General features: G+C 48.9%; 8 protein-coding genes across 8 annotated transcripts; 3 read left to right on the plus strand and 5 right to left on the minus strand.

The window, feature by feature from the left end:
- Positions 1–352: 352 nt before the first annotated feature.
- N7516_002023 (uncharacterized protein) lies at positions 353–754 on the minus strand (the record flags this gene model as incomplete). The annotated part of the gene is made up of 1 exon (XM_057214743.1): positions 353–754. One exon carries the CDS (start codon positions 752–754, stop codon positions 353–355), a length of 402 nt encoding a protein of 133 aa, XP_057076626.1.
- Positions 755–1,426: 672 nt separating this feature from the next.
- Positions 1,427–1,758, plus strand: N7516_002024 (uncharacterized protein; the record flags this gene model as incomplete). Its single annotated transcript, XM_057214744.1, has 2 exons — positions 1,427–1,430; positions 1,472–1,758. 2 exons carry the CDS (start codon positions 1,427–1,429, stop codon positions 1,756–1,758), a joined length of 291 nt encoding a protein of 96 aa, XP_057076627.1.
- A 2,793-nt stretch (positions 1,759–4,551) lies between these two features.
- N7516_002025 (uncharacterized protein) lies at positions 4,552–5,467 on the minus strand (the record flags this gene model as incomplete). The annotated part of the gene is made up of 4 exons (XM_057214745.1): positions 4,552–4,736; positions 4,786–4,899; positions 4,954–5,024; positions 5,064–5,467. 4 exons carry the CDS (start codon positions 5,465–5,467, stop codon positions 4,552–4,554), a joined length of 774 nt encoding a protein of 257 aa, XP_057076628.1.
- A 78-nt stretch (positions 5,468–5,545) lies between these two features.
- N7516_002026 (putative serine/threonine protein kinase) lies at positions 5,546–6,133 on the minus strand (the record flags this gene model as incomplete). Its single annotated transcript, XM_057214746.1, has 2 exons — positions 5,546–5,894; positions 5,940–6,133. The coding sequence occupies 2 exons, from the start codon at positions 6,131–6,133 to the stop codon at positions 5,546–5,548; spliced, it is 543 nt and encodes a 180-aa protein (XP_057076629.1).
- Positions 6,134–6,396: 263 nt separating this feature from the next.
- On the minus strand, positions 6,397–6,735 carry N7516_002027 (uncharacterized protein; the record flags this gene model as incomplete). Its single annotated transcript, XM_057214747.1, has 2 exons — positions 6,397–6,601; positions 6,650–6,735. Coding segments are annotated over 2 exons (291 nt in total), but the record flags the coding sequence as incomplete, so codon positions are not given.
- Positions 6,736–7,756: 1,021 nt separating this feature from the next.
- Positions 7,757–8,108, minus strand: N7516_002028 (uncharacterized protein; the record flags this gene model as incomplete). Its single annotated transcript, XM_057214748.1, has 2 exons — positions 7,757–7,951; positions 8,070–8,108. The coding sequence occupies 2 exons, from the start codon at positions 8,106–8,108 to the stop codon at positions 7,757–7,759; spliced, it is 234 nt and encodes a 77-aa protein (XP_057076631.1).
- A 628-nt stretch (positions 8,109–8,736) lies between these two features.
- Positions 8,737–10,190, plus strand: N7516_002029 (uncharacterized protein; the record flags this gene model as incomplete). Its single annotated transcript, XM_057214749.1, has 3 exons — positions 8,737–8,816; positions 8,868–9,157; positions 9,217–10,190. The coding sequence occupies 3 exons, from the start codon at positions 8,737–8,739 to the stop codon at positions 10,188–10,190; spliced, it is 1,344 nt and encodes a 447-aa protein (XP_057076632.1).
- A 1,103-nt stretch (positions 10,191–11,293) lies between these two features.
- On the plus strand, positions 11,294–13,604 carry N7516_002030 (acetoacetyl-CoA synthase; the record flags this gene model as incomplete). Its single annotated transcript, XM_057214750.1, has 6 exons — positions 11,294–11,398; positions 11,457–12,469; positions 12,527–12,783; positions 12,837–12,983; positions 13,046–13,386; positions 13,452–13,604. The coding sequence occupies 6 exons, from the start codon at positions 11,294–11,296 to the stop codon at positions 13,602–13,604; spliced, it is 2,016 nt and encodes a 671-aa protein (XP_057076633.1).
- Positions 13,605–13,685: the final 81 nt, after the last annotated feature.

A 13,685-nucleotide genomic window follows, 5' to 3' on the forward strand; every position in this document is an offset into this window, starting at 1 on the left:
TCAATATCGAATCATCCCTATGTCCGACATCAATTGGTAACTTTTGGCGCGCGAAAGGTGACGCAGGAGATTGTTGGCCGTATTACCGATACGTGGTGAATGGGACTTACCAAGACGAGAAGGCAGCAATCAGAGCAGCATACTTAAAAATATGAAAGACAACATGAGCTTATACGACTTCAGTGGGCGATGATACATGGTAAGGAGGTATGGTCCTGAGGGATGTAGTTTGTATTCGTAAAAGGAAGTGACTTGAATTCAGATACATAGTCATAGTTCCCATATCTCGAATGTAGATCAGGAACAGCAAGTTTCCAATACAAGAGCAGAATTGTATTTCTGGACCAATTCCTCAATCAACCTGGTCCCAGACCCCGTTCGCCATATTGAGGGCAATCTCACTGAACTGGTCGGGCGTCAGTTCGTGTGCTAGGGTGATCCGAATTGCATATGTTGTCGCAATGACCGAATCCAGCTCCAGTTTTCTATCCCCAACTACCTTCATGATATGACACAGGAGAGTCTCCATAGGAAATGGCCGTGATGCACGGTAGGTGCACTTGACGGTGTCAATATGCTGACTCCGAATGATGATATCGACCGCGGGTGGGCCCATAGACTCCTGATGATCGCCATCGGATGCAAGTTTGATCTCGCCGGTAGCGCGATCACAATACTTGCCATCCACAACTGGTGTTCGTTCCTCATCATGCCACCCAGGGGCGTGGAACTCCAGGGGATGGGTCGAGGACATAGTAGAGAAGAATTGGGATAAAATGTCTTGAGTATTGAGTTTCAGCGTAGGTTTAGTATGATAGTGTACTCCTTTGATGGGCTTTGTCTTATGTTGTGAAGATTTGGATGGAAAGTCTTGTTGTGAGGATGTGGATGGAAAGTGAGAGATGTGCGACAAGGATGCTTTTATATGCGACAGGGTGCGTGGAAATAGTTGGGTATATGCAGGAAGCCTGATTATGCCATGCAAGCCGGGAAGGGGTAGCATTCTAAGAGGGTTGGGTGCAAGAAGGGAGTGGGGGAAAGCCGGCTCTTTGGCAGGCAGCATTATAATCAACTCATAGCCACTCACATCCTTGACATGGGTGCTCAGCTTCTACGTGGAGGCTCTTTGTTCGCTATGGTACATGTAGGGGTATCATCTAACTAGTTAACTAACTAACTATTGGCGTAAATTAAGAAGATCACATTCTGAATTACATATTACATAGGACTCGATGTATTATTTCACGATGGCCAATCGGATGTATTGTAAAGACTGTATGATTGTGTTTGTCGAACTAGTAGTCACTTGCAAGTAAGGATAGACACCCATTCCCCATTTCACTTCCATCCGGTGGCAAAGTTACATGATGCCGCATTTCCTAAGGAGACCAAGTTAGGATTTCCATCTCAAGCCGTCATACAGACAATGGGTATTATACACAGAAACAATACTCACTACTATGCGTGGCAGCCACACTTGGCACACTGGCCGCCCGACTTCGCGAGAGACGAAGGGTCACAAAGATAAGTTCCCTTGCTGTCACATCGACAGCCATCTTTCTTCTTCCCGTTGGTGCAACGAGCGTCGGGGTGCAACCCCCCGTCGCACTTAATGGTGTACTTGGCGCGGGAAGCCAACTCGACCGGGTTCGGCTCAGGGCCGGCAACGGGATTGGCCATGGCAACGGTGCCAAGGACACTGGTGATGAGGACTGCGAACTGAGTGGGCTTCATGTTGAGGAGTTTGATAGTGTTTAGAGGAAACGATTTTGTCGATGTCCAGGTGTATGGGAGCGCCCTTCCATGACTTATATAAAGACAGGACCGGAGAGTCGGAGGAGACATTCTTCTACTTTTGGACAATACGGTCACCACGGCTGAGAGTACGAGAACACCTACATGTGAGTTAGGGCGCATCATGCATGTAAGAAGAGACGGAGTGACACGCTCACTAGTACGCCGTCGTAGCGACGTTTCATTAGCATGACATCTCCATTGGATAGTAGCAGATTGTGGTCGCCTAGCAAGCTCTAGGACGCAGCCTTGGTTTGCTTTTGCTCCTAGGGCTATCTATTATGCAGTCAGCCGTCACACCGTGGACTGACTCAATTTTGATGATAAAAGGTATTGCATAATCGGTGCTCCTTGCTTGCTAAGGCTTCGACTGTTATCGGTCCCCCATATCAAGCTAACTTTCCGTATAAGCGCAAAGAATATAAAGGGAAGGGTTGTGACATGAGTTCAGCTTTTGTCATAGAGCAGATAGGATGACTGTTCTTGAGGAGTCCATGGCCTGTGAACATGAAGTTGACATTAGGATCCACAAGGCAAACAACACGAGCTAAGAACCAATAAGGGCGGTGGCTTCCATAGACCGACAGGCCAATATTATGCACCGAGGATCAGTACGCCTTCGCAGCAGCCGCCTCACTGCCCAATTCTGTATACTACACAGTGCATACGGAAACCCCGGGTGCTAACCCCCAAGGAGTAGACATGCACATACTATTGGGCGCACCCCATAGCATAGGATCGGCCCGCCCCCCGAGTCCCATTACACTCCCCCAAAGCGGGGTCCAGCAACTCCCCTCGAGTAGCTGGGGGCGCAAACCCGTTGGAAAATGACGCAAATGACAAGAAAAGGCCACACTGGTCGCATCTTGAACGATTGATGCGGGCCAGAGGGAAATAGGAAACAAAGGACACGATCAACGAAAGGAGACCAACCAACAGGGTATCGTCGAGCGAATTACTCGTACAAGAAAGACGTCCCCGTTGGCCATGGTGCCCGGGTGCCAGTGGGCTATGACAAATGCACCAGAAGGATCGGCAAAAAAAGTAGTATTGTATAAGCTCATACACCGATCCTGACACCAAGACAGCCCAATCGGGTAGACTAGCAGCCAGATCCTTAGCCTGGATGCGTCTCAAAATTTAGTCAGGTGCCCCGGAAAATGGAAGCCTAGAAAGCGTTACATTTGACCTTGGTCAGGGGCTTCCCCATAACGGAATGATCGGCTGTCAACCCATTGTCCCTGGTGGCATTAGACCCAGCGCCCTGTAATATCAAACAAGACAAAAGTAGTTGTTGTGGTGGTGGCCTAAGGCCGCAATGTTTGTGTCTCAGGCATCAACCCCAGAGTTAGTCGGCAGATCCTCTCCCCACTTTCTGGCCCACAACTCTATAGTGGCCTCAACACTTTCACATACTGATATTTTTCCCTATCAAACGTGACCCTCGCTTGTCTTTGATGGGAAACGTATTGGTTCCGAATAATCTGGACGCCTATTTATGTGATTACTGCCAGGTCAATCGTCAGGTCTATATCATGGTAAACACATTTCCCTCCTGCGCATCTTCTTCTGACGTTGTCTAGGTAGACCCCCGTCTTGACAATGTGGCGAATGCCGTTATAATGGCACCGAATATCCCGGCTCGGAACGCTGCTCGGAGAACCTTCATAAGTGCTCGCAATGCCCTCTGTTCGGCTTTTGTTGTTCGAGTTGCACGACCACCGCCACCTGTACCACTACCACCGCCCCCGCCGCCCCCGCCGCCGACGATGTTCGAAGTGTGGAAAGAATGGTTTGATGGAGAGCCAGCGCAAGTCCTCGGTTAATTTGAGAACAGAGGGCATTGCGAGCACTTATGAAGGTTCTCCGAGCAGCGTTCCGAGCCGGGATATTCGGTGCCATTATAACGGCGTTCGCCACATTGTCAAGACCGGGGTCCACCTAGACAACGTCAGAAGAAGATACGTAGGAGGGAAATGTGTTTACCATGATATAGGCCTGAAGATTGACCTAGTAGTAATCACATTTATTGCCAGTTGGGGAGTTGACACAGCCTCCAGGAATCTTCCCGATCGAATTAACGCATCGCATACACCATGCCTCCGCGGGAGTCGTAGGTGCAGGGTTAAAACCCCAATTCGTGGTCCCATTGTTCAAAGCCATGTCGTAGAAGAAGAGCATAACGGCATGCTCCCTCGAAAAGGGGGCAAAAACAGCGTTTAAATAAACCTGTAGTCACAAAGAACCTCGTACTCGACAAAAAACCTCGCACTTGGCACGCCGAACGCCGGATAACAAAGAACAAAAACCTCGCCACCGCCGCAGAACCCGGCCAAGAAGCCTCGGAATACCACATTTAACAAAGAAGAACTACACCGGACAAAGGAGATAGGTTCATGGAGGAAAACCTAGAGCACGCCGAGGTCGACGAGCATTTTTGAAAGAGCAATACGGTACAGATTATTCGTTCACGGGTATTCACTCAGCCTTCATACATAGTCTACTCGTTCTTCAAATGGATTATTCTGTCTGTTCCCCTCGATCCTTCTCTCCTCGATTCGATAATTTACCACCTCGCCAATTCCTTGTCCTAGTGCCTCATCCTTGACCCACTTCTCCGGGGCTGCCTGGTTGTGATCGCTGCTCTGTTCTATCCTGGCTTGCTTCCCTGGTGACTGCAGGTGATGCGCCCTGTCCCAAATATCCAATGGTAAAAATGTCTCAATCCGTAAGCAAAGCATGTACCTCACTCAAATCTCAGCCACTCTTTAATTGAAGAAAAGGATGACTCATTAATTGACGAGCGGTTTTTCTCTCCTCCGGGAGCCAAGTAAGCATTCCGCGAATGAAAGACAAGAAGGTCTCTCTCTCTTCCTCTTCTAAGGACGGCATTGTACCTTCTAAACTCCGAGTGGGTACCAAATCTGGGTGAAGGAATTGGCCTGAATGAGTTAGCGAAAGGAGCAAATCTTTGTGTGATTAACAACTAACCTTCTCCATCAAAGAAAGGACCACCGAAGTATTCTCGAGCATTCCTACAGAGAATGCCGGACTCATTACAAACAGCTTGAGGCCAATGGTGTTGTGCCATGTAAATCTCCTTGACTATCAATTCTTTTGGGGGGGCCCAGTAGTGCGATCATTTCTGCCAGATGTGACTTGGCGTCGTATCGGCCATGCGTATCATGAACCTGCTCAAATAATTCTGTGCGTTCAAGAATATTCCACATCTGATTGAAGACAAAGTCAGCTTGGTGCATAAAGCTCACGTTTTAAGCAACATGCTGAGGATTAGCTTTTTTAAGGGGGTTTGAGAATGAAGGAATAAATTATGTACCATGACACCGAAATTCCAGATATCCGCACTGAAATCCCAACCACAGCCGAGAATTACCTCCGGCGCACGGTAGTGGTCCGGCTGTATAGGATATATACCTAATTTCCCTCTTTCTATATCATCCACCACGGACGGGTGGGCAAGGCGTGTCGACAGTCCAAAATCAGCGATTCTAGGCACCATATTTTTTAACTCTCTCCAGTCAAGAGCCCCAAAATCGTTATGGCAACGGTAGAGAATGCGGCCTGTTGTCGGATTGACTTTGCATTCCATAGGTAGGTCATGAGTATGTCGTTTGACAAACGAGGGAAGAACATTTTCGTTTTCAAAATTCATCAGGATATTCTCTAGCTTCAAGTCTGAGAGAAGTTTAAAACATTAGACCCAAGATCCAAAGCAATAAAGTGCGAAAATTTACTTGCCTGTATGAACCACTGCGCAGTCCGAGTGGAGGTGGTCAAGGCCAACCAGGAGGAAAAAGATATATGCCTTTGCGATCGGCAAAGGAAGCCTCTGGTCAACGAAACGGCGTTGAAGAACCCAGAGAGGTTCTCGCATCGGTTCATAGACCAAGCACAGGTGGTTCCCGTTAATACCCTTCACATCGAAACTCTCAAGGCAACATCGTAAAATCAAATGGCCGCGGTGAGATGGATTTTGTCGCGCAATGTGTTCCTCGATGTCCCTCTCATGGTACGCTTCGCGATCATGGTGGGAGTTTATTATTTTCAACGCGACCGTTCGTTCTGACTGCCACTGAAATCTTGATCGATTAGCTTAGTTACATGGTAAGCAAAATTGTTCAAACCTCGTAATGTCTCGAGCTAGCCAAACTGTCGACCGAGTTCCCCAACCAATCTTGACCAATAATTGATAATGACTAGCAAGAATGTCTCCGGGGCTAGCTGGATAAATGAGCCTGGGATCGTATTCTGGACAGATCTCCTCATCCACAAGTTCATGCTGAGGAATGGGGGGCCGGATATTGGAGGCAGGCGCCATATTGGCTTCCTTGCGATAGAGAGTATTGTGCGCTTCGCGAATTGATTCATCGCTCGCGGAGCTGGCGTGGAGGCGTTCGCACTTTCTCAAGATGTGCTGTGAAGAAGAAATGGAGATGCTTGAAAAGCGCACGTTTTGCGAGAAAGATTAATTTTTATAGGGATAACAAAGATCGGATATCTCCGGCGCCGACGGGAAGGTGATGACGACAAAGGGTGTTTTTAGTCCAGCGTGAGTGGAGACGCTTGGAGGGATGGCCGATGTTAGTAAGCCAAGTTATCGCTGCATGCTGCTTCTAACAGTACCAGTATTTCACGTGCAAGCTTCACTTCGCCGTAGGCACTTTTGGAGAAGACAACGGTACCATCAGGATACACGTGCGCGGACGTGACACGAATAGGCCCTTTTTGCAATATGATGGATGCATAGAAAGGATCGTCGGTTTTCAGTGTCGCATGAGGATTTCCCCTGATAATCTGTCAGACATATTCAATGTACATGAAAGATGATGCTTACTGCACGGTGCCAGTGTCAACTTTATCGGCTAATTGTGGGACGGCATCTATGGCGCTTTCTGCATAGCCTTGAGCCCAGGCGGTGTCCTAAGTAGTCCCGTTGAGAAGCCAGCCAAGCTTTTTGAGCTAGCGTAACGCAGTTGAAAAAGCACGTGACATTATTATGAAGCGTTTACTTCAATACATTTGGAGGTACTGGGTAAGAAAGACAATCAAAAGGTCTTTGATGAAGGTCTTCTGGTGGAGGTGGAAAATGTAAGTATTTATGGATTCTAGATCCTACTTAATGCGTCGGAATCTAGATATATGACAATTGGTTCTGCTTGTAATGTAGCTTGTATCTAGAATTTAAGCACAGCTCCTAGCCTATTATTAGGAGGGCGCTTACTGATTCACTAGAGGTATAAACCAAGCGATACGCCGAGAACGACGTCTCATCAAAACAATAATCATTAGCTAATAGTTACTACTGGGTTGTCGGAAAGAAGATGAAGGATGCCCGTTAGGTTCGACTGGTGCTGGCTGGATTATCGGCTGATAGTGATACAAAATCCGAAAATCGATCAGCGGCTTCTTCACGCATAGTGACCACTTGACCCAATGCAAGCAACATAGAGTTTCATACAGCGCGCGGCTAACAGGATGCTTACCAAAAAGGTGCAGATCCAATTTATGACTATATCTCTGCCTATGGACCCAATGAAAGAATTCATTGTAGCTAAAATTATATGTCTGCGGGGAATCTCTCGGGTGTACTAACACTGAAAGCACTTAAATGTTACCATTATACATCCAACCGATATGCTACTCTAAGGCGGAGAATGGAGATAAAAACGAACCAATCACTATTGTTCTTTGCAAGTAAGACCCCCTTGATTTCCCAGCTTTGTTTCGGGCGTTCTCACTGCCCTCTGACGACGTATATGGCTCCTGGAGAGGCTCAATAAACTTGCCACCCAGAGGCGGACTAGAGAGGGTGCGATACTCGGGCGAACCTTCATAGTATTACCCACCTTATGATGTTTCTGATCGTAAAACTTCAGAATAATGGGCCATTGTATGGTCCCAAGATAGCGAAGTCGTATTATGATAGTTGGGGAAACTGGAACTACGGGTCTGTCATGATGCAAGTTTTGGTGCAGACCCTCTGGCCTCCCTTCTGTGTAGATCCGTCAAGCTCAACTCTTGACCTGAACAACACAAGCTGGTCACCATCCCGCGGTCGCATTGATAGTCCAAGCGAAGCAGTTCCGGCTATGTGCAGCTCTGTGGAGAGACTGAGACGCTGCTCATCTTCGTAGGCCTAGTTAGTTACTATGTTGTAGTAACCAACTACAACATACCTAGGTAGTGACCTGGTGAGCTCCCTATTCGTTTTAATACATGGTGAATAGGACAAATTATCGTTGAGTGGGGCCTACCAACAGCGGTGCCACGATTATGTACGGAGTGTACAACATAACGTTACTATTTTTGTCTTTGATCACCTAACTACATTAGTTAGTTAACTGTTTCAGCCATGATGCAATTGCCCTTTCTCGAAGAATGTCCAGTGAGTAACTCATGGAATATACTTGTGTTAGGCTTTGCATCCTTCCCCAGATCATGAGCCCCTTGGCCCTGATCACCCTACTTGTTGCCCCTGGACGGGCCCCTAGTTGTGCAAGGCACAACCCTATTTACCCGATGCAGACATTAGGGCTGGCCCAAGCTCACACGACCAGGGAACTATGAAAGAGACATCGCATGCGGAGGAATGTACAGTAAATATGCCCCAAAAAAAAGAGAGACAAAGATAAATAGAATGAATTCAAGTCTTTTAATTTTATATTTGAATGCATTTGAATCTAATAATAAAATCGAATAAGAAGTTGAAAATAAAGAAGCCCCCAAAAATAAAAAGAAAAAAATAGTTGGGTGTTCCAGAACTGTCCTCACCACGGATCCAAGAAACCCTAGAGACGAGAACATACCGCGTCATCCCCTTACTTGACTTCTTCCTTCCTACACTTCACTACTATCGTAAGTTGATTTATATATCTCCATCTTTCATCTTCTGACCAGCCCAGAATCACTTCAATCTCAACAATGGCCAAGAAAGCAGGAAAGAAGAACAAGAAGGGCAGCAAGCCCGCCGCTGCCGTTGTAGACAACGTCAAGGATGTGATGTAAGTTGAAAAAAAAATTCAACTTTATGCCACATCACCTAATTGATTTAGTGAACCCGATCACGAAACCGTCGACGAGACCAACCAAACCGAAGGCCGGACTGAAACTGCGACACAGCCTACCGAGACCGTCGCTGAGCCCACCCCGGCGACCGAGGCCCCCGCAACTGAGATCCCAGCTGTGGCGGAGACCAAGGAAGTGGAGACCAAGGAGGCTGTGAAGGCCGAGGAGGCTCTCGCGACAGAGAACAAGGGTTCAGTGGAAGAAGCCGTGGAGAAGGCGCGGGCCTCCAAGGCCGGCCTACTGGGCGAATTGGAAGGTGGCGCTGCCGCAGGCACTGGTATGACGCGTGTTAGCTTAAAATGCGACAAGGATTTCAACTAACCCGGAAATCTGCAGCTATCCTCCCGGAGACGACCACTAAGGAGCCCGTTCCCTCGATCGCCACGACCGGTGTTTCTGAGACATTGGCTGAGCGCCCCAAGACCGCGGAATCGACCGACGTCCCTGCTGTCGTTGCGCCCGTTCCTATCGCCGCTCCCGTCGAGCCCGATGCTGCCCACACCAAGCGCCCGTATGAGAATCCCATCTTCAACAATGAGGAGAACCTGAAACCCCACAAGATGCCCAAGACCGATGAGGAGCCGCTTGGCGCTAGCGTGGCGGAGGACAAGAAGACGGTTGAGACATTGGCCGGTGCTGGACCCGCTTCCACTGCTGCGTTCACAACCCCTGAGCCTGTGCCTGTTCAGGCCGAGGAACCTAAGGCTGCTGAGACTCCTGTGGTTGCTGAGACACCCAAGGTTGTTGAGGAGAAGGCCGCTGAGACTCCCGTGGCTGCCGAGGCACCTAAGGCTGTTGAGACACCCAAGGTTGCCGAGGAGAAGGTCGAGACTCCTGTGGTTGCTGAGGAGAAGAAGGTCGCTGAGACTCCCGTGGTCGCTGAGGCACCTAAGGCCGTAGAGGAGAAGGTTGAGGCACCTAAGGCTGTCGAGGAGAAGATCCCTGTCGAGTCCGCCCCCAAGAGCACTCCTACTCAGACCGGCACCGGCAAGCCTACCTCCTCTCCCGTAGCGATCGCCGCCGCGAACGCTGCCATTCTCTCTTCCAAGGGCGATAAGGCCGCTCCCCCGGCTGCCGCCACAGTCGCCGCCAAGGAGACTGAGCCCAAGAAGCCTGAAGCTGCCCTGAAGCGTGGCGAGGAGCCCCTGCCTAAGGCTGAGGCGCCCAAGCCCCAGACCAAGGCAGAACCTGTCAAGGAGGAATCTGGCAAGGCCCAGCCAGAGACCCAGAAGACATCTGAGCCCTTAGCAGAGCAGGTCGAGAAGAAGAAGGGCGGGTTCATGTCCTGGTTGAAGCGGAAGTTCAAATGAGTAAATTAATCTCTGTGGGGAGTGAGAGAGCCGGTGTATGATATACGCTGCACGCTAGTTGGGGGTGTGGGGGCTTGTCGGCGACCTCAGGTTGCCTTGGGCTTTTGTTTTTCCTTTTGTTTTTTTTTTTCTTTCTTTTGTCAGGCTTTGATGATACACCAGTTCAAATTATATATCAGAATCAGAATTATAGTGCTTATTATTTGTGTCCTGGGGGTCTTGTAATGTATAATTAAGGAGTTGGGTATTGGATCATTTCAGACTTGTTGGGTTTGGGCATGTTGTCTGATGTACACCGCTAGTCAGGCGTCAATGCGTAGCTAGTTCCAGATGAATAACTTGATCGTCTCTCTACCTTTTCCTGGCGAATTAGCATTTTTGTATCATCGCCCTACACTCAAGCTCATCATTTTCGCAGACCCCGGTTTCACCACCTCCCTCCTCATGATGGGTTGCAAATGAAATACAAAAAAAAAACCGAGGCAAGACAACATCAAGGACACCAACTTATGACACCCGGTACCCTGATGAAGGGGGTGACTAGTCTGATGCCAGGTAGCGAAGCCGACTCACTAGCTCTGATATGGCTTTATGTCACAAAGTGGCCTTGTTTGCTTCGACGCCATGGTTCTGGTCCTTGCAGAGGCGTTGCGTTCAGTGTTGACTGGAAAGTTTCTAGTTATGTACAACATACAATATAGTGGATTGGATATTCCTCATCCGGGCATCCGTGAGGAGTCACATTCAGGGGTCATTAGAGAAACATGGACCATTCGGCGTCATGGTGGTATTGAAACGCTACTTTAACTAGTTCTTGGTCGGCGTGCTATGTAAAGCAAGAACTAAGCTGATTCCTATGTTGCTCCGAGTTAAATAAATTCACCTCAAATTGAACGATAAAGATGATTATGATCTGTAGATGTTCAACATGGGTACAGAATAAGAATAGGATCCAGTCATGTCTACGGGTAGATCCCATACAAGCGGGGTTCCCGCAGGTTACCCGTCTTGTGCCTCGGTAAGCTTCGAAGGCATATAAAACTGGAGGATGGGATTCAGAGAAATTCTACATTCCTCCCATATTTCTACTCGAGTTCTTCAAAATGACATCCCTTCCACGTAAGATATGGGAACATCCAGCCCCAGAGTCGACCCAGATGGGTCACTTCCAGCAAGACCTAGAGAAATCCACCGGACGCAAGTTCGACGTGAGTGAAGATAGCCCATGTAAAGGATAACTACTATATTGTCTAACTTCCCCCACAGTCTTTCCATGAGATGTACCTGTATTCAGTCAAGAACCGTTCGGCATTCTGGGAATTCTGCTGGAAATACTTCCAACTGATCCACGAGGGCTCCTACACCAAGGTAGTCGATGAATGCGCTCGGATGGACAGCGTGCCAGAATGGTTCACCGGCGTACGTCTGAACTTCGCCGAAAACTTACTTTTCTCGCGCGTTGCTGGCGACAAAACAGACAAGGAAGACGACAAGATTGCCGTGAGCGAAGTGCGAGAAGGCGCGGCGCATGAAGTTGTCCATCTTACGTGGGGTGAGCTCCGACGACGGACTGGAACGCTGGTCCAGGCTATGAAGGCCCATGGGGTTGTTCGGGGTGATCGTATTGCTCTCTGTGCAGCAAATAGCATTGATACGCTTCTTGTGTTCCTGGCGTCCACGGCTCTGGGAGCTATCTTCTCGTCCAGTTCTACGGATATGGGTACTAAGGGTATTCTGGATAGACTGCTTCAGATCAAGCCTCGTTGGCTGTTTATGGACGACTTGGCTGTTTACAGTGGGAAGAACATTGACTTGCGACCGAAGATTGGGGAAATTGTTCAAGGCATGGAGTCTGATACTGAATTCGATGGGGTCATCGTACTACCTCGATTCTCTTCGCGGCCGGCGGATATCAGCTCCATTCCTAGGACTAAGACTCTGGCGGAGTATCTCGCAAAGGCGGGCGGCAACGAGAAACTTGAATTTGAAAGAGTTGGATTCCGTGATCCTTTCTTGGTGGTTTACTCGTCTGGCACGACAGGGCAGCCGAAGTGTATCGTCCATTCTGTGGGTGGTGTGCTTCTAAACTCCATGAAGGAGGGCATATTGCATACCGAGTTCGGGCCTGATTCTGTCGCCTTGCAATACACAACCACTGGATGGATTATGTATATGTGTGCCGTACAGACTTTGCTCTTTGGTGCGCGGGTGGTGCTATATGATGGAAGCCCATTTATTCCTGGCATCACTGCTTTGGTTGATCTTGCAGCCCAGGAGAAGTAAGTCTTCCTCTGATAGCATTCTACGTTGTATAAGTTCAGGCTAATCAATTACAGGGTGACCCATCTTGGAATATCACCCCGGTGGCTGCATGAGTTACAGCAGGCCAAGATCAAGCCCCGTGAGAAAGTTGACCTCAGCTCTTTACAGGTTGTTACAAGCACTGGTATGGTGCTGCGGGATGCATTGTTTGAGTGGTTCTACGATGAAGGGTTCCCATCCCATGTTCGCCTGAATAATATTTCTGGCGGCACTGATATCGCAGGATGTTTTGGAATCGGCAACCCTCTTGCCCCCCTGTATGTTGGCGGATGTGCCGGATGCAGTCTAGGTATTCCCGTGGAGGTTTACGATTCAACAATTGAGGGGGCGACGGAATCAAGGGTGAGCCTGTGGAGGAGGGTATTCCGGGCGAATTAGTCGCCACGTCTGCTTTTCCCAACATGCCCACCATGTTGTGGGGTGACGAGGGCGGCAAGAAGTACCACGATGCGTATTTTGGGAGATTCGATAGTGGGCCCACCCCCTCTTCCCCTCTTCATGTGCCTGTTTGTATGGTCACTAATTCTCTACAGGTGTGTGGACACATGGCGACTTCGTTTCCATCCATCCAATCACAAAACAGATCATGTTTCACGGACGCGCCGATGGGGTCCTCAACCCATCGGGTGTGCGGTTTGGATCGGCCGAGATCTATCGGGTACTCGAGGGTCAATTTTCGAAAGAGATTGTTGACTCCATATGTGTTGGTCAGCGACGACCAACAGATATAGACGAGCGAGTCATGCTCTTTTTGCTCCTGAAACCAGGGGTAGCGTTTACGCCGGACTTGGTTGCACGAGTGAAAAGCGCGATCCGTACAGAGCTGAGCCCCCGCCATGTGCCGATGTTCACGTTCGAGACACCCGAAATCCCGGTATGTACTTTTGTAACCAAAACGAGACCTTTTAAATCGGGACTGACCCACGTATATCATCACAGACCACAGTCAACCTCAAGAAGGTGGAACTTCCTGTGAAGCAGATTGTTTCGGGAAAAATCATTAAGCCATCGGGGACACTTCTCAACCCGAAGTGCTTAGACTTCTACTATCAATTCGCCAAAGTGGAAACCTTGCGCCAGAGCAAGCTCTGAGTGGACTCTTGGGCCTCTTCGCATTTCATGTGTCTCCATACAAGAGGGGGCAGACCGGGTCCATCGGGATCGTCACTTGTC

This window comes from Penicillium verrucosum (genome assembly GCF_028828655.1).
Source record: "Penicillium verrucosum strain IBT 35672 chromosome Unknown utg000001l_segment0_segment0, whole genome shotgun sequence".
In the NCBI taxonomy this organism is placed as follows: domain Eukaryota; kingdom Fungi; phylum Ascomycota; class Eurotiomycetes; order Eurotiales; family Aspergillaceae; genus Penicillium; species Penicillium verrucosum.